This window comes from Bombus flavifrons, chromosome 9, assembly GCF_040668555.2.
Source record: "Bombus flavifrons isolate JBK064 chromosome 9, iyBomFlav1_principal, whole genome shotgun sequence".
NCBI lineage: Eukaryota > Metazoa > Arthropoda > Insecta > Hymenoptera > Apidae > Bombus > Bombus flavifrons.
Window position 1 is genome coordinate 7,524,461 of NC_138450.1, and position 27,995 is coordinate 7,552,455.

Here is a 27,995-nt window from a genome sequence, read left to right on the forward strand (position 1 = left end):
CTTTGTAACAAGAATGGATGCGGGCGGGCTGGAAACACGACGTTTAAAGTTGAAACAAAGTTCTATGCCGTGGTCTGGGGAACGCTTGCTGCGAGATAGAACGACACGGAAAATGGAAATGTTCGCTGTTGTACCCTTTGAAAGGTACGTGCACCGGCCGGAACCAAATAAAACGAGCGCATAATTGAATAAATGTAACGATCCTAGTCCGGTAGTGGTGTACTACCAATGAGGATGTTTCTCGAATGGAGGCAAATCAGGGCAGATCGCGTTTTCCTTCGAAAAGTGAATCGCTTTGGGCGAGTTTGCGTGTAAAATGACGAATATATTGTTTGTAATGCAATTGCGATGTATCTGCATTTAATTTAGTCTGGGATTTTATATGATAACAGAGGAACGGTTGTATTTTCTTGCCATATATTTAATGGCTATTTATATCATAATATTGTATCCTTGTAATTTTTTAAATTGTGTTTAATTGCTGGATATTAAAGCTGGTTGACTTGTATGGGTATAATGCAACGCTTCTTAAACTTTATCCAGCCGCGACCCAATTTCGCTCGGGAAAATTTTACGCAAGCCCAGCTATATACGTAAGAAGATACATGGAATGAGTATACAGATAAAACATTAAACGATGGTAAATCAAGGAAGTTTAATTTTAAATGATTCCCCGTTATGTTTCTAATTTTATCTCTTATTGTCACTTTTATTAGGATCTAAATTTGCATATCGATGAGTTACTGATGAGTTTATTTTTGCACCATGTGTTAAATCTTGAACGAATATTTGATATCTTATAACAGAATATCTTCAACGATATGTTGATTTTACAATCACGTCAATATTATACACAGCGTAATATACACACAACGTAAATGACGAAAACGTCATTTTACAATAGATACATAGTATAAAATGTATGTTTGGGGCCATTTCAGAAATTGTTGGAAATTCTATCTTTGTTCCAAACGAAGATCCAGTTAAACGTTTTTTTAAAATGCTGGTGTTTTATATCTATTTCGATTAATTACTTGATCTTTATCGATGAATTCTTCTTGATCCTCTAATTACAGATGATTGACATTTTTTATTTCTCTGGTGTGTGGCAGTCGCAAAAACATTCACCTCGTAATTCTGTTCCGCGATTCTGTATGGGGTTCGATTGTTCAACAATTGGCTTAGGAAATTATTACATAATAAGTTTACTTGAGTGAGTAATCCTGATTTTTTTTCAGAATCCTGAAGATCATAAAGCATATTCGGGTTAGATCATTTAATTACGGAATTTACTGTGATATATAGCGATAGATAAACCTACATATTTTGTTATATATTTATAATTAGATTATCATTTCAGGGACGAGAGTTGGATTTTTAAGAAAATCTGAGACAAAAGGTGAAGATTGAGGACTGTCTCGAAACTCTGATTTTCTCCAGATTCAGCTGTAACAGTTTATCTTGCTTCAAAGAATTTTTCTTGACATAAAGCAATGCCAGAGGCTAAGGTAAACTATGATGAAAGTTGTGTCGTGGCTTTTAAAATACTTCTGACAAAGAAAAATCTCTTTAAATCTCTAAAATTCACAACTCGGAAAAATAAGGTAGCTTTGTTTCCTCTTGGTCAAAATAATAATAGTTTTCTAGTGCTTTTTAATTATCCTTACAACAGTTGATATTACAAATAGAAATTAAACTTCCGCAGATACTAAACTTTCCATTTCCGATATATCAACTTATGTTTACCGCCTTCTTCGATATTTATAAAATATTCCTGATCTTAGATTAAAAAATCCAATCACTTAATTACTCGGCAGATTCAGAATCGAAATCGTTCAGCATGACAATCTGACATTGATGCTTCGTCGAACAAATTATAAATCAATACAAAACTTACCATCAAATGACACAAATGATAATCGACACAACATCATAAAATATATTATATTAAAAATATTTGCCTCTCTTTAAAAGATTAACTAACTCTAATCACATATATCAACGTATCCATATTCTTTAAATTTATTTCGCTCTTCGTAACAATACCTTTCCACGTTTCAGATTGAAAATGAATCCGATCGATATTCCAACCTATCGTTGTACTCTTACACTCGATCACAATATCACGGTCCAACCAGTCTATTTATATCAATCATTCATAATTCCCAGATTAAAGCGGGAAACTCTAGTCGATCATTATTCTTTCTCGCATAAGCAAACGCAGTTCTAGTTATATAGCTGGTTAACAATGAATGACGATGAAAAAGGCGAGCGTTATTTCCACGCAATTTGCGATTCACTTCGTGGCTGAAGCTAGCGGGACTTTTCACTGGTGCAAGCTTTTTCAGTAAAGGCATCGGCCGTCGCGCGGTTCGGTCGCATTTCCCTTTAAAATGGCGCCGATAAACGCGAACGCGACGAACGCCACCAACGATGTTGGTTTTAGCGTTCACGCGGAATCGCTCGTAGGAACCGGAAATGAAGCCGCGCTACCGTTTCCCCTACTGATCTGCATTTGAAACGAGAGCCGCTGCGTTCGTTGCTTTGTCATTTACTGTTATTGCTCCGATCGCGTACCTTTCTTAACAAGTTGCAAGCTGTTCTTGTGCTTTCTTTTCGATGTAAAACGTAACGTCTGCCCGCCCTCCTCCCGTCCCTTTGCCTTTATTTTTCCTGCGTGAAATTGAATTCATTGCACGTTCCAGGTTACAATTTCTCTCAGTTACAGACTAATAGAAATTATGTACGTACGTATGTATATGTACATGTACACGTGTATATAATCGTCTATTACAGCTACTATGAATTTGTCCGTGTATAAAGGCTTTAGAATAGAATTTCGTGTATGAGAGCTTTGGGTAATATTATAGATCAGGTTTATTCTGAAGGAAGCTTCGGAAAGCAAATTTGTTTGAAATTGCGCACTGAAGCAATAAGGAAGCAGCACCATTTTGTGTTTTTAGTTATATATCACTGTTTATAAGGATTCGGACACTTCCGTCAATTTGTGGCAACATTGGCGAATTTTATGGAAATGTACGAACCAATTGCAAATTAATAATGAGAGACTCTCGTTACTATTTTGTGAAAGTTAAATTACGTATTTGAAAGCATAGCGATAATTTATTCTAGTATTTATCACATATGTATGATACAGTGTGCATTAACTATTTAAATGTTACTGCTTGCACTAACGTTGCAAGCGAATCTGTTCATTTAGGAAAACCTACTTAATCTCATTTATAATTTAGAAATAGACGAGTCTGAAGATAAACATGTTGCCAAGTAATAGTCAAGGTTTGATAATTTCACCGTGGTATTACAGCAGATGGAAGATTATTAAGTAATCTCGAAATCAAACAAATTATTATATAAAATCATATTATAGCCAGCGTGAAATATTTTATTCTGTGCCATTTTCAAGAAATTTAGCCTATTTTCATACTCTTGTATTATAAAAGGAGACATTCTCGAGTTGCGTTGAATTCAAATATGCATCTTCGGATTTCTACAGAATCTTAAATTTCTACCTCCAAAGTACTATTGCATGCAATAGAAGATTCTCAAACTTCTAGAATTCTTCTTCCTGCAAAACTCAGCGATTTCCTATCACGTTTTCATGAGATTTAATTGCTTCCGGACTTTTACTAATACAGATTTAATGTTACTAAATATCTGTAGAAAATTGTACACATTTTCAGTCACTTATATTATAGTCTTTGATTATTTCTAGTTAACAAACTAAATTTCTTTAATATCATAAAATATCCACTAGAATTATATTAAACTCGGTAATGCTTTGGAACGTCTCCGATTTTCCATAAAACTTTCATGTATTGAAAAGGATTAAAATATATAAAAATATTAAAATATATGAAACTGTGAAACGGAAATTGAAAAATTATCGAGTACAAGCAATGAACTAGATATACTGATAGCAACCCAGATGACTACAAAGTTCCACCTTTCTTATTCATCCTTTATTTTTTACTTTTCGTTATTTCAATTTATTATTCGTAAACATTACATTAAACTTCTTTCTTAAGTGTTTTTAACTTTTTTTAGTTTTAATATATAGCTAAAAGTACTTAGAATTATTTGCGACTGTCTTTTCTTAATGATATTTTAGCTTTCTGAATAGTCCTTTTCGACAGTTTGAAGTTTGAAAAAAATAATCGGAAACCCCGAACAAATTGTGAAGCTAATGCTCTGAACTTCTACAACATTCAATAGTACACCTCCTAATTTCTATCGTAGAATTTGTAGACAAATGTCTAATTTGATTATCCCTGACATTCAATATTTCAGAATATTCTTTAAAGGAAACTCAACATTGTCTTAAAATTCACATCAGAACTATGATTACTTCTATGACGACTCAATTTCGTTTCTTCATGAATCTCCGTGCAACTTATTGTCCATCGATCGATAATAACTTTCACGTTCGCATCACCTTTAATCCGATTGCCCGAGTTTCCTTGTCATTTTCTGCTTTTTACCTCTCGCACTGTTCAACTTAGAGTAATTACGTGGGTGCAAGAGGCGACCGGATACTTGCCTCGAGTATGCTGCTTGGATAATTACTTGAAGGTGATAATCGGTTTTACGAGTTCCTGACATCGTGTTTTTTGTTCGTTTCCGCGGCAATACGGAACACAGCCGAACGACTTTCGATCGATATCCGTTTTTCAGCTGACCCCTTCCGTTCCGTGATTTTATCTTTCAGGAAAGAAGAAACCATCCAACCAATGCGATGCTTCGCTGTCTAGCCGAGTTTACAACGCGATCGTGAAACAGCATTGCATTTCAACGCAGAAAATTTACGGGTTATTGGCAAAGATGAAGAATATTCCAACGCAAAGATGTTAGATATATTTGTTTAAAGCTTTAGACTCATTTAGCGTTAAATATTTAAGACGTGTGCAAGTGTTATAAAATTCTGTAGAGCGTGCGAGGCGGAGATTAGTTCTCGAAGTTTTCAGAGTTGATTTTTTCGTTGTTTGAGTTGGATCGTTTAATGGAAAATTTAACTTTCCAATGAAGCGTTTGATAGAAAAATCTTAAACACGCGGCTTCTATGAAATCAGTTTGGCGATTAATTCTTTAATTTCAAAGGTGCTTCTCTAATTTTCCTCGAGTCAGTAGAAAATGGCATTCTATTAAGTTATCGACAAAATTGAATCGCAAATGCCAATATCATCGGCAGAGTGGATATTTGCAAGAAAAGCCAGAAAGACGTTTGCAAGATGTTGTACTTCAAATATAATTCTCGTGTTTTCAATTTAACCTTCAAATGGACGAAACGATAATTTTCTAAAAAATATCAATTTTACTCAAGCGGACAAAGTACCCAAATTGTCAAAACAGAATACATAGCACTGAACAATTATAAAATTGGAAATCTTTTATTCAACCCTCGTATTCTCAAATATTCTACTCAGTTTGCCACTTATATCGACAATTTATTAAATCTGATGTATTGAATTTTTTAAACTGTTGCAAATTAATAAAACTTTTTACCGGTTTACCAATTTTTAAGTTACATGTAATAAATAATTTGAGTTGCTATAAAAAATCCAATATGCTTTTAGTCGCAGCATCGCTAATAGTTCCAGGTATCTGTTTTTCGACCGGCAATATCACGTTACTGCAGAATATTAATTACATTGCTGAATCTTGACTAGTTTGCATTTTTAGGGGGAGGGGGGGACGATAAATCCGATGCAACGAGCCCCTTGCCTTTGACACAGTAATTCGATGGTAGTGTGAATAATTAGTGCACATTCTTTATGCATCTCGCTTACGTATTCTATTTTCCTTCGTTTTCCGTATTTTTCGCGCAAGTTCGTTGCCCGACTCGTCAATTTCCCGACATTCGCACTCCGCCGTCCACTTTCCATTCATTACTTATTCCACCTCTTATTTTCACCGTTTCCTCGAACCTCGACTGTTCCGAAATTCAAATTGATACTCAAGTAAGAGACAGGGAAAGTCGCCGGTTTAAAAACAGATACGTTGATTGTTGAAAAATTACGAAATAATTATTTAACGTTAGATGTATATTTGTGGCACTGATAGCAAAAGAGAAATTTCGAAACTTTGATCTTTCTCATGAGATTTATATGGGAAATAAACTTTTTCAAAAACAAAACTTATATGGAAGAAAATATTTTAAAGGAGAGAAATCATTTTTTTACATTCGAGTGTCGAAAGAATAATTTCTGAAATATTCCGGCGTCTAAGATATCATAAGATCAAATCTTTTTTAAATCCTTAACACCGTTAGATGAGAAATCTAATTACACAACATATTTAGGAGGAATTCGTTTGTATATTATAAATGTATGTATATTATACAGGGTGGTTGGTAACTGGTGGTACAAGCGGAAAGGGGGTGATTCTATGTGAAAAAAGAAGTCGAAAATATAGAATAAAAATTTTTCGTTTGAGGCTTTGTTCTCGAGAAAATCGACTTTGAATTTTCGCTCGATATAACGGATCTCACTGTAGATCGTTGTCTCGATGGAAAAATTAAAAAAAAATTGAAAAAAAAATTTTTTATTCTGTATTTTCGACTTCTTTTTTCGCATAGAATCACCCCCTTTCCGCTTGTACCACCAGTTACCAACCACCCTGTATAATTAGTATTTATAATTAGTATTATTAAATATAAAATTAAATTAAATAAATATGTAATTATAATTAGTATTATTAAAATATAATTAAAAATTATAATATATAATTATAATTATATAATTATATATTATATAATTGTATATTATAAATGTGTATATTAAAAATTAATTTCTTCTGCCAAATATTAATCTTCTTTTATGTAAACTTATAAGTTAAAACATATAAACGTTTTCTAAGATTTTCTATTCCCTTTCAATTACCACTTATACCAATATGTATCTATCTTCTAATATCTCGTCAAACGAACACCCAGATATTAAATCACAAAGCTCTTGGCTATTTTATTAGCTAGCGGGAGAAACCTCTCATCGGGGACGAAATTAAAGCTTTAAAGCAATGGTTGATCGACGAAATGGGTATTGAAAAAAAGGAACGTTAGTTCTCCCGAGACAATGCGTAAAGTATTTATTTTCGTGTTATAGAAGGAGGCTGCGTTCACTGTCGTGGTTCAAAGAGCTCCATTAAGACTCCATTAGAGGCGTTGCGGAAGAAGTCCTTCGTGTTACGGGAAGTTACGTCAGCGTTGCACGTTGCAAAATGTCGATCGGCCTGGGGGTTATCGTAGCTCGAATACTTCTAGATATCCGCGGCGAGGGTCGAAAGTCGTTCATTTCCCAATACGATCAGGCCACGCCGAGCAGATACGAGTATACGGTTTAATACGACCACGTAAATGTCTGTGTTGTTTATGGACATACAAACAGTGAGACATGGCGAATGTACGGTATAGAGCTTGCAAGAGAATATTCCTCGCGACGTAGCAGATAATTCTTTTATATCATAACTTTCAGTAAGGCTTTAAGTGACCTATGTTTCGCGTATATCTATATTTTTTATTCGATTATACCCGTAGAACGTACTGACAAAGATTGACTATTAAACTCCGGGACATCCTGTACAGAGTTTGCAAGAAAATATTCCTTGCGATCAAACGAGTAATTCCTTTTCGCCTACGATTAGTTCGTTTTAGAATGGAAATTAGGAATTTTGGAAATTTCCGTTGAAATGTGAAATATTGAAAATATTTTTGGGAATTAGACTGGCATATATTTACGCAAATTCGTCAGCAGATTTATCGATGTTGGTACGTTTCTAGCGTAAATTGTTTATAACTCGAAAAATGTGCCTCTGACCACATTTTTGCTGAACGTTGTTTCATCGTTTTAATCCGTAGACCAAAGCATACAAATATTTTCCATATATTTTGACATTCTATAGATCCACGTTTTCAGATTGGCTTCAAATTTTACTAATGTAATTATGATTATTATGCATCGCTATAGTGTCAACGAAATTTGAAAACGTTCTGTTTTTACACGCATAATACGTTCATGGAAGATTATCATAGCAAATTGAAACACTTGCACGATGTCACTGTATGTTTTAAATGTTTGTAATTTTTTTGTTTTCTCCGGCGATATTATTTGTATGATCGATACGTCGAATTCATATGATAAATAGTTTTGCAAGATTTAACGAGATAAATCACGGCCAGTAACATAGGCCAGTTTGGGGTGAAATTTCGTTTATATTCAATTTTGTTGTAAAGCGCACGCACACACTCGGTTAGTGAATTGTTTGTAATAAATTCATTTTACGGTGAAATTGAAGTTGATGTTGACACGTCGAATCAATTATTCGAAACACACACGATAAAAAGGAAAACAAATCGTTGGCCATTTATCATTTTTGGCAAACGCCGTCGATGATTTAACGCGCCATTGTATTACATATGCTTTCTGGTATGGCAACTGGCAAACGCTATGCTTTATACTTTAAACGAAGCGTTGCTCGCGATCAATTTATTTCATTAAACGGTAATTCGTTCATGCAAATGTAAAAGACTGATGTAAATTATAATTTCTTACACATTTGTATTGATAATTCATAGACTGTTACTTTCTATGATAAATAAATGACTATATCATATGATATACAATAACAAAACTATTTTGCATAGCTATAAAATATCCAAGATAATTGAAAACTAAAAACTGTCAGAATCAATTTCTGAGCAAATTTATATTTCACTGTCTTTGCTATTATTTTTCATGTTACCAATTGGCGATTAAACTAAACAAAACAATAGGAAGCGTCTACAAGCTACTGAAATATTTTCACAATCAACTAGAAGGAAATAAAATTACGAGAAACAATTTTATTCTAATCTTCATATAAGAGATAAAAATATCTTCATGAAAAATCACCCATTTGTGTATACATGTGTGATTCGTTAAAATATTTATGTTACACGAGCGTATTGTATTTCTTTAAATTTCGCTAGCGTTATAACGATGCACGGCTCTTATTATTATAGGTACTTCATTCAAGTCTAACACAGTTTTCCTAAGTTTGCTCTTGTTTGAAAGCTCACACAAATATACACACACACACACGATATACATATGTATGTACATACGAAAAATTCGCATACGTTGATAGCGTTCTTCACGATTCGTAACGTCTGCACGAGATGTTAATCTAGTTTCGTAAAGCAAGTGGAAGTTTCGTGCAAGCTTAACGCGCTAAAAAATCGAATTAGGCGATTATTCAGGGTCCGTGGCGCGTTCCTTAATTTGCATTTCACACAGCAGATTTCCATAACTATAAGAATATCAAGGAAAATATAAAACATGTCCAACAGCGCGGAAAATATGGCGGCCAGAGTTTATTTTTGTTTTCAGGGATCACGTTCTACTTACGTGAGACACATTTATAAACTTTATATCTCTAACGTGAACATACGAGATCTCAATTCGCTCCACTTGTATCTATACAGCAAACTTCGCCAGGTTTTTTCTCTGTCTGAAAATAAGATGAACATGTGGTATATGCAGGTACATACGTAGCGCTGTCTATACGCATGTTTCATCAAAAGGTTGCAAGAGAAACGTGAAATGTCAAAACAACGATAACCAGTTCACGTTTAATGTATTAAGTCACGTTATAAGTGACACGAGCGTTTCAGAATATAGACACAGAATGATTTATTAAGAAACACACACATCCGATCTATTTAATTTGTTAGTAGATCACGTATGTGAACGACATAGAATAATACGATACTTGAAGTGAAAATGACGGAAGCAAGGGTAATTGAAAGGCTTGATCAACGAAAACCCGATCAACAACATTTCCAATTCACTGAACAAAGCAATGGTTCGATAAGGTAATTAGCTCGATAACGTTAAACTCTGACCACAACAGCGACACGCTATAGCTCCAACTCCCTAGCCAGTCTCCAGACTTTGAATTCGCGCGTTTCGTCGAAGAATTTCCCAGTGGACCGGTCGTACAATTACTTATTTCGCCGTCCGTCTCGTTAAGAAGTTTGTATCGACGTCGAATTTTCAAGAAACAAACGATAACTTGTGAAACGAAAGCTACTGACAGAGGGGAGAAATACCTGAAGGAGAACGCATCCAGGGGAATTCAATCATTGATTGCGACGATGCAGCATTTGATTAATAAACATCTCAAGAACGAAGTTTTCAAAGAAAGTATCCGACGAGTTGCAGCGATAATTAAGAGGATCGCTAACTAGCAGCAGCGAAAGTTATGGTGTAGAGGATCGTTAAGGAAATTACCTAATTCGCGGCAATCGCTCTCCACGGTGATACACGCGCAACGATAATCAATGAAATTGGCGGGCTAAATAACGCCTTTGGGCAATATATTTTTAATTACATCGGGATATACGGGGATTAACGACGTGATTTTGCGGACTCGGCTTGTTCTTAGTCTCTTGAAACGTTTGACGACTCTCGTTCTTCCTTGGTTTAATCACTTTTAGAAGAGGAATGGTTATTCGGTGATGCGTTAGTTTAAGGGGAAAATAGAGGTGAATGTTTAATAGTATAACGTACAGTAATTTGTATTATAATGTAATACGTGCATTATGCTAGTTATTGTACTGTAATGTACGGTATTGTGTATTTGTATTATCTCTTATTTAAAGATATACAGGGTGATTGGTAACTAGTCGTACAAGCGGAAAGGGGGTGATTCTACGCGAAAAAAGAAGTCGAAAATATAGAATAAAAATTTTTCGTTTGAGGCTTTGTTTTCGAGAAAATCGACTTTGAATTTTCGCTCGGTACGCGTGCGGTACGTTATAATGGATCTCACTGTAGATCGTTGTCTCGATGGAAAAATTAAAAAAAAAAAGAAAAAATTAAAAAAAAAATTTTTATTTTATATTTTCAACTTCTTTTTTCGTGTAGAATCACCCCCTTTCCGCTTGTACCACCAGTTACCAACCACCCTGTATACTTCTATCAATTACAATATTTATTTTAAATAAACAAATTATAACGTTAGATATATAGAAAATATACCATCCTAGGTCAGTAATCTTGGGATAGTTATTACATTGTATCAAAAATAGAAAAGAAATTATGAACGAATGGTATTGTAATTTTATTTAAAAATGTGTACAATTTGAAATTCATAAACTACACCAAATATCAAGAAAGATGATATACGCGCTGTACCAAAGCAGATAATAATAATTCTTCAAAAATAAAATTCTCACCGACAGCGAGCCACATAACCGCGTTATTAATAATAAAATAACCGGGTTACAAAAGCTAGAAAATACTAATAATCTAAAGCGCACAGTTCTTTTTCAGGTCTAACAAGCTCGTGCCAAAAATTTCCTATAACGTCTTCATTTTCTATGAATGCCAGTAATTCGCAGAAGCTGCTTCGTACCTTGGAAAAGACACGACGCGACGTAGCGCGATAGGAGCATCGGTCGTGCAATTGAAGCACGGTTTCGAAACTGGAGAGACGCCTGATCCCGGCAGCAACTCGGGAATCAATTTGCATTCAATAATCGGCGATCGTTAAGTCGGATATATTCGACGGAGCGTGCATTCCGGGGTCCGGAACCGGCGGCCCGGAAATCGGCACGCGGATTAGACGCTTTGTCGCCCGATAAGACATCCTCCTCCTCCGTTTTCTCCTCCTCTGCGAGCTGGCCCCGTTCCCTGGTTTGCTTATGAATGGACCACGTTCCGGGACCGATTCAATGCGTGCCTGTAAACGACTGCATTCAACGGCCATCTATGCGTCCATTCAGCCAGATTCAGACGAACTTGTCGCCGTCTAGAACTTGCCACGAACAAGTGCCGTCGCGGACCACGTGTCCGTGAACCCTTCGCGTTTCTTCGCCGGCACGATCTTGTTACAATAGTCGAATCGAATAAGAAGTTGGAATTGGATATGTTCAGGCTGCGATAGGATAAAGAAACAATTTATAGGGGAACGTATTTATAGGAAAGTAAGGTCAGTTGTTTTGGAGATAGAGATACGTATGTAAAATGTTTCGATGTTAGTCGAAGAATGTGCTATAGAAAGTAAGAGATAGATTTGATCGATTTAATCGTCGTTTTCGTCAGCTTTTTAATGTGTTTCACAGATCCAGTTAGTTTTAGTTTAATTTGTTCTTCTTTATCCTTTATATACTTAGTCTGGAACGTTCGCATGGAATATTTTAATCTTCTATATTTTTCGAGACTATATTCCACGCTTTTTTACCACGTTGCGTATGAACACTTGGTAAGTTAAGCAATTAAACGATAAATAGCATACACGAAGGAATTAACAGTGTTACCCTATTTTTCTAGAACATTTGTGCTTTAATGACTTTTAAGTTTCCATAATATAATCGCTTGGAATTTGCATTAAACATTACCTTAATTTGCATCAAATCGGCAAGCGTTTCACGTGTTCCCCGTTCAACGCATTTCCTTCATGCTGGCATATCTATGATGAACGTAAAATATAAACATTTCCATTTATCTTCATCTGTACATATACAAAATGGATATCTGCGTTGAATATTAAAATTCTAATACCGAGAAATACGAAGATTCTGCCCTTCTTTCTCATCATAGTTTCTTAATTGCATTGTATAATACACCTACGCGTAGGAAAATTTCTACAATAGCTTGGACTACGTTATTCGATTTTCAAATACTTCGTTTCGATCTGTACACGTCTTTGTGTTTTATATTTTACGTAACAGAAATTGTAGAATACAAACCTTGTTGGCCTCCAGTTCAAGAAAATGAACAAACAAAGACTATTTTTACGTTTTCAATGATTTATTCATACTTCGTGTTACAAGATAAGGCTAGCAGCAAGGCTTTTCGATCGTGCGCGTGCATTTTAGTTTCGTATATGGATGCAATATGCGTATCGTGTGCCGGAGTGTGTATGCAAATACGTGAATTACAAAGAAGGAGGCGTATTCGAAAGGCCGCGAGCGAGACAAATGACTATACCGTCATTTTTCTTAATCAATTATTTCTATTTCTAACATCGAGACACGCGATAAACATACGTTACGCTCGTTAAAATGTCTCATCTTTACTTTTATTTTTCTATATCCATTAACCTCTTCAGGGATGATTCTAATAAAAGAAAAAGACAAGAGACAAATGAATATTTCTTACTTCTCAACTGCATTCAGATATCCAACGAGACAGATAATGTTAAATAACATCATTTCCCTCAAGAGGTTAAACGCGTCGAATTCTCACTTTTTTTTCTATACGTCGTTCATTCTTCGCTCGTGCGAGCGAATTTCTTGCAAAAGTCGATCATACACGCGACCATTCGTTCTCTACTGCATTTACAAGTCACGACGAAGTATAAGAAATGACAGCGAAGACAATATGTACAGACTGATATCGCATCGATGCTAATCATTAATTAGAATAATAGTTTCATTAGTACCTTAACGAATATCGCGTATGCAACGACCGGAGATGAAAAGCTATTTCGCTGATCGGAAACCTGACTATAATAGAAACATAACGAATCACGAAAGGGACAGCGAAGTTTCCCTTTTCCTCCACCTTTTTTTTTTCTCTTTTTATTTTTCCAAGAAACGATCATCTCCGATCGTTCTTCAACTCGCATATAGAGGAAAGCTTGGTCGAATTTTCTGAAGATAATTTTCTTATTGTTAGTTTACAGTATCATTGATCGATTACAAGACTTTTGAAAAAGAAGGACGTCTGGTCAAAGCAAAAGAAAAATCTTCAATGAATGCTGGTGTTTCCAAAAACCAATTCCTCCATCTACTATAACAAACAGTTTCTCAATTTTTGTATAATTTCAAACTAATAAATACAACGATATGCAAGAGTTATTCAGCAAAGGCGTCATCGAAAAATCTGTTTATTCCACGACTACCGTTTTCTCTAACCAAGAATTTCTGCCAGCCGTTCCTTTTCCAAGTTCGACGAAACTTTCCACGAAGCATACGACCTACCATTAGGAGAAGTGTGGTAATATATTAATATTACTGGCAAATTTCTTACATCTCGCGATGCGACAAAACCGCTCTGGGGTTTACCACGGTGTGTCTCCAGCGCAAGGACTGCACGCGTTCGAAACGACGAGAGGCGACAGAAACGACTCGTATATTACATTCACTCCCACCCATTCGGTCGATCTCATTCTCTCAGGAACGTTCTCTCGATTACAGACAATATTCGACACGACCGCACGAAAAGAGTCCTGGTCAGCCGTTCCTCGAATGCCCGCCCACGGCGGTCACCGGCTAAAAATGATATTTCACGGGAAATCCAGGCGACCTCCGACCGGTTAATATGGCGGAAAGATTCGTTTAAAGCGGTTGTTACGTGGCACAGCCTGTTACCGCTGTAGCATCAGAAGGATAGTCCAAGTCGCAGCTTGAAATTTCTTCTAATATTATCCTCAGTTAACTCTCGTGTAATTTTGCAGGGGTTTAGAATCGATTTTACTTGGAATTTAATCGTCCATCGAGTTGGTTCGACGATAACGAACCGTGAAATACAGAGTAGAAATTTTGGTGTACAGAGAATAAGCTTTATCGCTGCAAGGATAAGAGAAGAATGTGGAACAAATAATTTGCTAGTCCAACATCCTCTTGCACAATCATTTACCGACTAATATTATCGCTAAACTTACAAGTTACAAATTTTTATCATTTTTCGTTAAGTAGATTAATTCACGAATATATGTGGAAAATTTGGTTTTCAAGTTTCATACTTTTCGTTACCAAACTTGTTGATGTTATGCAAGAATATTTATCAATACCTTGTGACTTGTAAAGTTTCTTATTAATAGAAATTAAATAGAAAGCATATGAATGTTTATCTCGGTTGTTACACGGTATTAATTGAAATAAGATAAGTTCATGTAACAGTACAAAATATCTACTATACGATATTTATATACTAATATATTATTCTAACTTTTTCAATTCATATTATCGTCTCAAAAATTAAAATCTCAAAGAAACAAGGTGTTTCGTTTGATAAATATAGTTCACCCTATATATTTCAACAAAATCCGCCTAAATTTCTACCGAATGTTATCGCTTCAAAATTGTATCACAACGCGGGGCAGCCATCGAAACTAGCCAAGAACTAATCTTCCACGTCGGAGACGCCATTTAACTTCTTGAGATATTAGTTTCGTTCGCTTCTCGTAGAAACGATCGTTCTTGATACTCTGACAGCTACTTACGAGCGAGGACGATTTTCAGGATGATTTCGAGTGTCGACGAATGAACGTTACGTCAAAGGCGACTCGTTTCACCGAACTTTTGAGGGTGCAACACTCGACGCTCTTCCGATCACGCGGCCCAAGTGACATAACATCGCTCTGTTTCAAGTGTTTCAACAGGAACGTTAAAAAAAAAACAAGTTATACGCACACAAGTCTCTCTCGTTGATCACTTAAGAGGAAAAATGTAAAAGAAAATCGAGATTCGCTAGAATCATTTGTTAGACGATTTTTTACAAAATAGCGAAATAAAAGGAAATTATTAGCTCGACGCATGTAAAATATCGTTTCTCTAAAACCGGGAGAATAGAAGATTTTTAACAAAATTTTTAACAGAACAATTACTAGGTTGACGCGTATAAAACGTCTGTACGAGATTTGAATTCAATTTTAATAGATCGAGATCATCGTAAATAATTGGAATATTCGTATAATTTCATGAGATTAAATTTGGAGAATTGTCAGGAACGTCGCTGAGAACGTAAATTTAGCGTTTGAAGAAGAGACATTTTTCTACACGAGAGAATTCGTTAATAGGTGATCATTTTTATAAATCTATGGTTAAGATAAGCTTTCGAAAAAGATCAACGGGACGTTACTTTATATTCGATGTTTCGAAAAAAACTTCGGCTGGTTAAAGTTTCGCGTTCGAAGAAACGACATTTTATATACACCAATCTAATAGAACGAAAAGCAATTGAATTTCACGGACGAACACGATTCAGTTTCATTCGAACGGCGCGATATCGAGCACGATCGTTTCGCGCGGAAGCACTTACTTGAAAAATCAATTTTATAGCGAACGTAGGTAGCGTCGTGCGAAACCTTCCTGATTTGTTTTAAGCAAATGATCAAAAATGAAGTTGCACGCTAGCAAAACAGAAATAAGCCGGGCTAAACGTGAACGGTAAGAGCAACGTGTTACGTAGTCTCCTCGCCGAGAGAGTAAAAGTGGAATTTTTCCAACGACGAAACTCGTGTGAAATTTCCGCCGTTAAAGTTCGTGAAAACTGGCATGTGACGCGAAAAAAATTTCATCGATTCTACCCGCGCAACTTTCGAGCGTTCGGATGAAATCGGTGAAATAAAATTCGAAAACGGGAACGAAACGACTGTGCGCTCGATTTATGTTGACCGTCGATGGTATTGGAATTTACGGAGTAAATTTGACAAAACTTCCACCGAAACGATGCGAAATAAAAATAAAATAGAAGGAAGAGAGAGAGAGAAAGAGAGAGGGGAGAGGGAGACGATCGTAGAGTCTGGGGACGACGTTGAAATTCGTTGACCTGCGAAGAGGGACGATAAAGGGTATTGGACGCAGGAAGTGGTCAGGTGCGATTCAGCGGGTTCCGTGGCATCCGGTTGGGAAAACGAGACACTTCCGGGAGCTCTGAATGCGCTGGGAAGGGAAACCGGAAGCGTAGCCGGAACGGCTAGGCTGCTTTCGAAACCAAAACCGCGGAACCCCTTTATCGCGAGAACCACCAGAGAAGTAATCGACGAGATCGAATTCGATCGATAGCGATAGGAAGCATCGAATTATGTTTCTTAATCTTTTCTTTTTTTTCTCTCTCTCATTTTTTCATGTAGTTTTAACGTTCGGTTCTGATATCACATCTTTATTTCGAATCGATATAGATGATAAACGTTCCTGTTTTTGTCTCATTTGTTGCTTGTAAGTATAATTAATTATTGTAAGAACACGTAATCAGTAACGAACTCAAGTATAATGATAACAAAATTCGTTGAAACCGCTTCTTGAGAGATGCGATTGGCATTTTTAAATACAGGGTGGTTGGTAACTGGTGGTACAAGCGGAAAGGGTGTGATTCTACGCGAAAAAAGAAGTCGAAAATATAGAATAAAAATTTTTCGTTTGAGGCTTTGTTTTCGAGAAAATCGACTTTGAATTTTCGCTCGGTACGCGTGCACTTTATTCACGTCTCGTTATAACGGATCTCACTGTAGATCGTCTCGATGGAAAAATTAAAAAAAAATTAAAAAAAAATTTTTTATTCTATATTTTCGACTTCTTTTTTCGCGTAGAATCACCCCCTTTCCGCTTGTACCACCAGTTACCAACCACCCTGTATAATCGAATCTTAACCAAGCGAATTCGAGACAGACATGAGCTTTTCTCGTTACAATGATTTCCTATTTTAAGTTAATCGAAGAGAAAAAGAAATGATTAAGTAAATAAAAAATATGTAGAATATATGTTACCTTTTTTTATATTTATCAACGTGTCAAATTGATTATAAGATCTGGATCATTTTCAATTTAGAATCCTGAAAAGTTTCTTTCTACGATTTTCGTTTTAGTATTACTAAATCACGAAACAGTCGAAGAATTGAATATATCTTCTTTGAAAATTTGTATCTGTTTTAGCTATGAACGCAAAGTGCTCTCAAACGACAGTAGTATTTCCAGATGGTCCACAAAATTCTTGAGGAAAAAAAGAGAAGCTCGAACGCACGAAAGCTTTCATTACTGAAGCTTCGTTACCTTCAACCTGTGCGTGTCTATTGAATATTTTTTCACTCGCGTCCTTTTAAGATTCTCTAGAAATTCGGACTTATATGAAATTTGGAAGATTCCGGATTTCCAATATCTTCTTTGTCGTTAGTTAAAGGACGAAACTTTCGAGGTTCTACAATTTCCAGATCCGTAAACTTTTCAAATGGTTGATGAATCGAATGTAAAAGCACAATTTGAATGTAGAAACGTTGAGAGAATTTTCTTTCAAGAACTAAAGCAAAAGTCCTGGAAAATTAGAGAAGTTCTCCGTCACTTGTGTGACTTGCTTTTCGATAATTTTAAACATCTCAAATGCAACCAGAAGTGACCCATTTTAAAAGCAGATCGATGCTTCGCAACGCTTTGAAAGCAACTTAAATTATTCCAAACTATCCGCTATTCTAGATTGCACTGATAAACTATTATATTTAACCCATAACTGCTACGTTGAAATAGAAACTCTACGCGAGTTCACTAGTTGTGAACTGCTCTGCAATAAAAATTTAAATTTTATATTCTTGTAGGCTATAAATAAATATAAAATCCAATATCGTAATATTTTTAATTAATCGACATCGTAAATGTAACATTGTAATATCGTAAATAATGTAAAAATATCGTAGCTTTATTGTGACACGGTTTGTAATTATTAATAAATTAGTAACCGAAGGTTAGCGACACTCAGTGCCATTTGTTACTTAAAAATAAAATTACGACGATATTTATAACATTCGAAATATCGCGTTATCATACGTAGCAGTTAAGGGTTGATCATCCCTCAATCGCAATCGAATGAACTTAAAAATGAATTGTCATTCGTCTAAACTGCATTCTTTTGAAAATCATATAATTTAAAACTTCTGTCTTATTCTAAATACCAAATTGATCCGGTTAATACAATAAATAATCGCTGACAGATTACTCAAGCGTCTTGGTCGCCATGAAAGGTCGTCCTTGTCGAGATTCGTGAACGTTGGTGATCATCATCATCGACGTACGGCCCAGCCGATGGTATAATTGCGGGAAGACCTTCCCGTGCGGTGTAGACGATCTGTGGAAAAAAGTCGCCCATCGATGGCCTTGTGTGAGAACATGTGACCAAGCTTGCTGATCTGGGATCCTCGAGTCCACTGAATCGATCGATCATTTGACGAAAAACACGGCGATTGCGTTTCTTTTCGAAGAAAATTCGACGTATCGTTATTTATATAATTGTGTCATGGAGAACGTGGCTGTTGCGATATAAGGCAGAATTTGTTTAAAAGATTTCAACGTGGAGAAAACGGAATTTGAAAATTCATTGGATATTCTTGATTAACCTCGATTAACTAAAATTAGAAGTCAAGTATTTATTAATTATTTTTAAGAGTGAACGAAGACAATGAATATTATAGAAACTAACGATTTTTTTTAACAAGTAAAAATATTGGAAAAAGTCTTTCTTCTTCTAAAGATCCAACAAGTTAAGATCTTTAAACTTGATTTTCCAAAGAATAAAAGTCATATTATGTCGTATTGAACGATTCTTGTCCGATATGAAATCACTATTTTCATTTATATCGCTTGTTTCAGGAAACCACTTCGTATCACGAAGATAGTTTTCAAATAGTTGGAAGAAATTACAGGAGGATATTTTTGAACGTGGGGAAACGTTGAGTATTTTAAACAGTTGTTGAAGTGGAGGATAATGCATCGAGGATTTCGAACGAGACTGAACGACTTACGGAGCGGATAATATTGAACTAAATGGGAAAGGAGGTTTTTAGAAAAGTAAGTTCTAAAAATAATTTTTACTGAGCAAATAGCTTTTTTGCATTTGGTCTCTTTAAATGAATAATCGAACGGTAATTTCAAAGTAGAGCAGCATATGGTCCCAATTGAAGAAAGTAACAATTATTATTTTAAGTTTGCTTCGAGGAGCTTGGAGCTTCTTTAAAAATAACCTCTTCTCATTTATTTATTTGGTTCACGACATATGAAACTCGCATATTTTAAGCGATAATGGGGTCAGAATGCACATATAGATCGATGTAACATTCTTGAATAATGGTACGAGCAATAAAGGAAAATTTGTTCTAAGGCAAAAAGAATTAGAGTTAAAATATAAAGCAATTTAGCCTCAGTATTCTTTTGAATATAACATCGCTTGGCTGCAACAATTCTCCAGATAGAACTGTCTTGAATTATTTCGATTGGAGTCGTTCTCTAGACGCGAATTTCACTGGAGACGTTGTCGTGGAAATGTCCTGCTTCTGCATTCAATTGCATGTGATCTAAGTAATGATAAACACCGATAATGGAAAATTCACGGCGAATAATTTACTTAGTGTATCCAACTGGATTCTTAGCTGGATTCGTTTCTCGATTATAGAAAAGATGTAAATTAATTCGAGTTTTAAGAAATGCGAGAAGCAGGTACTTTTAACGCAAACACGACGATTAAAAATTACTTGGAAAAAAGAGCTTCAAAAAAATTGTAGAGGAACTAATTTTCTTAAAATAATTTAAATTTTGAGAATTTCATTGAAATTTATTGTGTAATTGTATACTAATATTACGCGTATAATATTAAAAACAAAGTATTTCTACCTTTAATTTACGTTCAAAAAATTTCTTTTCGCTAAATAATGTAACTTTCAGATATGGAAAGTCTTGCTAGCTCGGAATAACTCGAGGCAAGCTCTTTTTTCCACTTTCAGGAAATGTTTCCCTCTTAGGAAACAGGGATGTTCTACATGTGTATTGAATCTTAACATCTAATGAACACGTGTTTGCTTGAAAGCACTTCCTGAGTTTTAAAATGTGCACTTAAGAATATATAAATAGGAACGGTCTGTATTTCAATTAGCTAGTTCCTGAAAAAGAATCGCCTTTCTTGCAATCGGAAGCTTAAAGTTTACATTCACAGTAAAATCCATAAACCAGCTACCCTCCGTTGCTTGTTATACAAATTGACGTAAAACTAATACTCAATAGGAGACAAATTCTACAACGTTTCTTTACTATTTCTGAAGTTTAAACTATTTGTTGTTTTTAAATATTCCAAGTATTCCTAGACAAATATCAATCAAGTTGAAGATAAATACTCCACCGAGTACAAACTATAGAAACCTTCTTCTTATTTGGCTTTCTTTCCTTAATCTTTTGTCAATTTATTTCCAATAAATTTCATCGAAGATTACTTTAAGATCGTTAACTTTTTCTCAGATGTAACGAACATCTTCAGGTGAGCGCAGATTAGATAGCAAACATGTTATAGATTATGACATATTATTATATGATTATAATTATATGATAGCAAACATTAGATAGCAAGCAGATAGATAACAAATATTCCCAAATATTCCCAAAATATACCTAAATAGTATTTTCAAATATCCAACACATTCTTAAACAGACGCAAACCAATTTAAATACCCGATCGACTATACTTTCCAATGCTTCAAATATAATTCAAGCGCAATGGAAAGATCCATCAACTCCCCGAATATCCCTAAATACGTTCTTGAACGCGAATAACAGTTTTCACGCTCTCTGTCGCTTAATGTCAACGACATCGAAATTTCAAAGGTTCATCGAAGCGATAATTGTGCACGAGATCCGCGAGTTACAAACAGCGACGAGAGCGTAATGAATGATTTAAATTCCAGCGAGCTATGCTCGCGTTCAACCTCGATTCGTAGCTCGCGGAGATATAAATGGACGCGGAGGACTCTGAGGCCAAGGAAGATCAAAGCGACGCGACGCGACAGGGACAAAGCATGAAACGTGAAAAAACCGTGGCCACAGAAAAATGTCGGCCGACAGTTTGCAGTGACAGCATCTTTCGGAGGGATAATCCCAGCGGATACAGTATTCTCTTTTATTCCGTGACGCACGCGATTCCTAAAGTTTCAGTAATTAACGCGAACGGTAGTACGCCAGCCAACGTTTGTTTCACCGTGAAAATCTTCGGTTTTGAAAGGCTTAGGCTGTCCCTGCTGTTGTGCGGGAAAATTTCGTCGAAAAAGGTTACGAACAAGTTGAAACGATGGCGAAAGTCGACGATTGGAATATAATTCTAAAGGATAGTTTATTGAGGAATGTGAATATGAAAAGTGTGTGACGTTTCTTGTGTTGGAAAATGGAAATAATAATAATAATAATAATAATAATAATATTAATACATTCTTTTTGTTTCTCTTTTTTTGTTAATTGAGATTTTGTGAAAATAATAGAAATAGAAATTTTGTTAATAAAGATGTTACATATAATTTTCATATATTATATATTATATATTATTATACAGATAGTTAATATCTAAATATTAATTATAATATATAAATATATAAATTATACATAAATAATATATAAATATATATAAATATATAAATATAATATATAATATATAGATATAATTATAATATAAGAAGCCTTTGATTTTCTTTCAGTAGATTAGAGAATAAATTAAAATTTTAAAGTGTCTTTTTTATTTTCTGGTATATAATGTGTTTCATAGAAAGAAAATAATGATAAGTAGTGGAGATTAAAGTTACCTTTTAAGAATGTAAAGCATATAGAGAGATAAACAGCTAGATTACAAAATCATGTAATGTGTCTGTATGATAGATACAGATAGATAGGAAGAGATTATACAATCTATGTGTATTTATCTCGCTGTTATCTTATTACGTAAAATAACTGTATATTTGTATAACTGTGCATTTTATACACACAGATTGTAGAAAAGTTAATTCAAATTTAACTCGTCGAACATAATTTAGAAAATGAAAATAATTGTATTTACTATTCTTTTAGTTCCTTATCGAAACGTATGTACCTGCTTTGAAAAAGAAGAAATCAATACGTATTTAAACCTAAACAATAAGTGCTTAAGTGTTTCATTTTATAAAAAGAAATGTGATAATAATATCTGTATTTCCAATAACAATATTGCGGACAATATAGAGGATTTCGAGATCGACGATTATCTTTGATAATTCACGCACGTTTTATCGTATTTAAATAAATACGATTTCCGCCTATAAAAATAAATACTTTTTCTCAAAAGGATATTTATATCGAATATTTGTATCATATTTGTACTTATGTATATATATTTGTCAAATGTAGCGAATCATTCTGAAATTTATTTGCGCTGAACGAAAATTAAAATTGAGGAAATAGGACATCGGGTATCGAAGATTAATTATACGAAATATATTGCTCGAACTAGAAAATAATTTATCAAGGCTTTATCTTCGCGACACGCTTCGAAATTCCAGCACGGACGCATAAAAATTTCAAATTTTTCTTATACTTGGAAAACGGCTCTCCGATCGTGTAAACCAGCAAACAAATTACAACTTCGACGGAAATTACTATCTGGGATGTGCAAGCGTGGTACGCGCATTTTTAACGTGTCACCAACGTTTTCAACGATCTCGATAAGCAAAAAAGGTCTCCGTGCCGTTGGCAAATCGATTCTATCGGCGAGCGACGCGTTATTATGCAGAATATTGTTTAAAGTGCAAACACTGGATCGGCCTGTATGCATTGGATGCAACATGTATTAATTAAAATCAGCCAGTCGTGACAATTTTAGGGAGAATCGATGAAACATTATGAACATTTGCTCCAGCTGAATTACTATTTTCGAGAATATATTCAAAGCAGAATTATACTGATTGAACAACATAACGTTGATTTTTATCGAATATTTTACGATCTTTCTGTCTATCTAAAGGAAGCTGAAATAATTTATGTATTCGTATAATGTAACGAAAAAATTGTCACACTGATAAACATCCACCTATATCCATCTATAGCACATTCGATGCGTTATATATCATTTTTTATTTTTTCTTTGTCTTCTAAAAGGTACGATATTTATTTATCTTTTATTTATGCACAGTGACTACAAAAAGTATCTACATGCTATCGTATTTATTATAGCATTTACGTACTAATTAACACCAAATATATTATATTTCGTATCAGATAGTAGTATTTTCAGGATTACAAAAATTTTATGTTATGAACATACGAGTAAAGTTGATATTATAACGTTAAACCTGATTTAAAAAATGCCTCATTGGAGAATAAAGCTACTATATGCAAATAATTTTTATAGCTATTTTTACTCTTACGCCTGAGGTGGTGTCACTCAAGCAAAACTTGCTTTTTTATATATATAATTCTTAATTATTATTTTTAAATAATTATTAATTATTATTATATAAATAATTCTTAATTTCATGACCCCTAAAAAAAAAAAACGAATTTTTAGTTTGACGACTCTTAAAAAGTGTGCTTCTAGTTTGAAGCAGCAGTTTCCTCTTCCGATCTGATCATAAATCAAAATTTGCGTTTCAAAATAATATGAAAAATTTTCAAACGAAAGTTACCAGTTATTGAAACATTTTAGTATTTGCAGTTAACAAAATATTTTGCTTCAAAATTATACAAACATCTATACATAAATAGAAAAATCTTATTTTTTTATTTTAATTAAATTGAAGCTGTGAGAACCACAAATATAATGCGATATATCAAACTTTTAATTCAATTTCATTAATAAAATTTTTCTTTGGAAAAAGCAATTACATTATATCGAACGTGAATCACACGAAAAAATCTATCATATTACGAAAGGATTTCAGCTCGAAACCACAACAGTGACAGCGTCAATATGCGAACAACATTGATATTTGATATTTAAACAGCAAACTGTGGTTCCGCGTATTGCTTTTACAAACACAGTCTTGATTTTAGTCCGGTGTAAACGAAACTGACAGATTTCATGAATAAACTGTTTGTTATTCGACGACGATAAATGCATCAATTTTCAGCATTTCACCTCGAATCACATACCCTCCGACATTCTGTCTCGTCATCTTCCTCCTTCAAAATTTTTGACGTTTGCTTTCGAGGAAATAGCTCAGCCAATATTTTACGGTATTAATTTTAAACAACATACGGATCGCTATGTTAGAGGAAATACAGGATAATAAGTAAAAAACTACAATTACGATATTATTTTATTTATATAGAAAATATCGCCGTTTATAAAATAAAAAAGTGTTAAAAAGTAATTAAAACGAACAAGGAAAGTGTTATTACGTATTTCTAGGTAAATGCAATGTATTAAATTTGAAAGACTAATTAACACGTTCGAAATTATACAATGCAGCAATTGCAATATCTTTTTTTTGCAAAAATTCGACTGCAATAAATTCCCAATAATACGTATCATCAAAAAACTGAGTCGAAAGTCGTTGGAAATGGAAAAAAACAAATTCAAGTTGAAGCGAATGGTAAAATTTGTCCGTCGATTTCCGAAACATTTCCGTTGATTTCTCATCAGGATGCCACCGTTGAAAGGGAGGGCCATTTTTTCTCCACAAATCATGAGGAATCGCGAACGACTATCGTATGGAAAACTTTCGGTAGAAATCAGATTTATCGGTGTGCCGTAATTTTTTTACAGAATAGGAGCGGCTGTGTCTGCCAGCGGGAGATAAATGAAACGCAGCCACGAAAAGTTTCGCGATCGGAATGGCGCATCTCGAATGTAGTCAAAAAGTATTTCGAGTATCGATCCACCGTTAGAACAGTAGCAGAATCGATGCGTGACTACCTTTCTTCTGAAATTACACAATTCAAACCTCCATAGAGGAATTAAACTAAAAATTCACTTCTCCAAATTCCTTCTACCGAATCGTAATTTTTATCGGGAAGCATATAAAACATTTGACTTAACAGAATTCGCACAATGTAACGGAGACATCAACGATCATTTACGAAGTGAAAATATCACATCATAGAATTCTCATCATAGAAGCAGAATATTAATAACTAATTCATCAGTGATGAAAATCGTGAAAGGTTTAATGAAACTTCATAATAATTTGTCAAGCTTGTCTCTTCTTTTCTAAGTGTCCTAATTCTTACGAATGAAGGTGTACCTGACTCGATAGTTTTATTTCTGTATCGAAACTATAATAAAAATGTCTAAATATCCATTGAAAGTATTACCAAACCAATATATTGAAAAATTGCATATAAAACCAATGTATCTATTTAATCTTCTTAAATACAGAAACCCAACGAAACATCTTACGTGTCCTTTATAAAATCATCGTTTACGCAACCGACTAACCAGATTCTCCGGGGGAAAAGCCACAATTTTCAAGAGGATATTCTATTAGCGAGTGTTTGTCAGCGAAGCCCGCGATGTCGTTTTACGCGGTTGCAACTGTACGCGTAATGATAAAGGGGGTGAGAGGTGGCGAATTCGGAAGCAAGCCGGACGAGAGAAAAGGCTCGTTTCACGGGACATTAAATTCCGACGTGGCACGTCCACTCGCGGATATATTCCTAAAAGGTTGTTGCGTCTAGGAAAACGCGAACACGAAGGAAAAATGGATGAAGAGAAAATAGCTGGGTGAAATTGGTGGAAGTTTCTCCCTGGCTGAGCGAGAGGATGAAACCCAGTGACGTGTCAATCGAGTGTGAAACGTTCGACTTCGTGATTCGAAGAAGTTTTCTTCTCTTCTCGTTTGCATTACGTCACCGGGCGAATCCGGTTGCCTGGAATCGTGAAACGCTTCCGTCGACGATCAACGTCGTCCGTGCGCATCGCTGCTTCAGTTTCGATGGCTGTTTGCAACCGATTTCCCACGCGAAAATAGTTCCTTCATTGGTCATCGTTTGAATTTCCAGGGCAGGGAAATCTTCGCTTGCACGGGACGAGTTCGATTGGTTCGCTTGGAAAGGACTTACGATGGGATTGCCGACGCCAGGATCGTTTACTTTTCGGGCTGTCTTTGGAGCTTGTAATAAACGTGAGTGGAATTGTAGAATTTGATGAGAGTTTGGGTAGAATTGTATTATTGTTCGAAAATTGTTCACCCGTATTGATTGGTGCTTGATCGACTAAGTTTCTTCGGCACAATGAAACTAATACCATTAGAGAAATATCACAAGCTGTGATCAGTGTCAATACATTTTTCTTGCGTAAGAGGAACGAGAAAGTTCGATAAATAATTCGTTTAACAATTTTTTACCTTTCAGAAATTGTTCGTGTTCGTTAACTGGTGCAATAAATTAGTAAATTTTGGGATAGAAATTCTACTGGCGTGACAATTGGGAACAATCAAGCTTCTAAAGTTCTCCATAGAATAACTATATTAACACACGACAAAACGTGACAAGTCGTTGGTAAGAAACTAAAAAAAATAAAAAAAAAAAGAGAAAAAAGAAAAAATGATGTATTATATACTTTTAAAGTCAAAGATAAAATAACGCTATATTAAGAATGGTATATTATCGAACGTGTTTTAATATTTAACTAATAAATTACGAATAATATCGAGTCGAGTTTAATAAAATTTTGATACACCTTAATTACAATTGAAACTGATTGAATCTGACTGAATAAAATCTGCGTTCAAACAAATAAGTGTATGAAATCGAATAAATTGCACTTTATTTTCCTAACGATATTGAAATCAACATTCAGCTTGATTTTGATTCAGCGAAACTTTTTTTCCTTAAGGGAAAATAGATCGTGTAACCATTAAGACGCCTTTAAGGTGGAATCGCTAATCTAGGTGGTCCATCACTTTTCTTCGCTGAGCTCGGGCAGAAAGCTTTCCGATTGACGTGCAACTTGCTGAGCAGAGTAATTAAGGCTAGTGTGTCGATGATCGGACTTAACCCAGCTCGGAACCAGAAAGAGCGCATCGATCGATCTTGACGCCACACTAGATTAATCGTAAGGGAAGGAAGCATCGTCTGGATTTGAATGGTACAAATTGAAACCCTTGTAACTTCCTACTACTCGAGGGCCAAGGATTTCCCAACTTTGGAACATAGAAATTCGCAATTTCGCAAATTCAATGAACCGCGTGCGAGACGAAATGGCTCCTCGTTCGAACGAATTATGTATATTAATTGGAATATTTTTAAGCAGGGATTCATAGTATCACAGTTTCAACCTTTACGGTCTGAATCATCCTCCTTAAGTGAAAAAGATATTAGTACGTGTAGCTATATAGCTATATAGCTATATAGCTGAAACGTAGCTGCGATAAAGAGGCAGCTTCATTTTCTATAATAATTTGAGTTACGCAACTCAAGATCGAGATCGATTATAAGTATAAATTCACGGTCAAACTAATAACCGCACTAATAAATTTTTGTAGCTTTCGATACGAAACCTACGTCTT

At 34.9% G+C, this 27,995-nt stretch overlaps 1 protein-coding gene and 1 long non-coding RNA gene across 4 annotated transcripts in view; one reads left to right on the top strand and one right to left on the bottom strand.

Moving 5' to 3' along the window:
- The window catches only part of LOC138183578 (uncharacterized), a 92,707-nt gene extending 64,905 nt beyond the window's left edge, over positions 1-27,802 (top strand). The window contains exons 3-5 of the long non-coding RNA XR_011174079.1: positions 19,357-19,554; positions 26,488-26,609; positions 26,839-27,802. This is a non-coding gene — a long non-coding RNA (uncharacterized LOC138183578). The remainder of the gene's footprint in view (positions 1-19,356; positions 19,555-26,487; positions 26,610-26,838) is intronic.
- tmod (tropomodulin) overlaps positions 17,279-27,995 on the bottom strand; it is a 116,031-nt gene continuing 105,314 nt past the window's right edge. For all 3 annotated transcript variants that reach the window (XR_011174075.1, XM_069120700.1, XM_069120702.1), the window contains one exon: positions 17,279-18,835. Coding sequence is in view for 1 of the 3 variants with exons in the window: in XM_069120700.1 (XP_068976801.1) it covers positions 18,771-18,835 (65 nt within the window). In the remaining 2 variants the exon portion in view is untranslated. The remainder of the gene's footprint in view (positions 18,836-27,995) is intronic.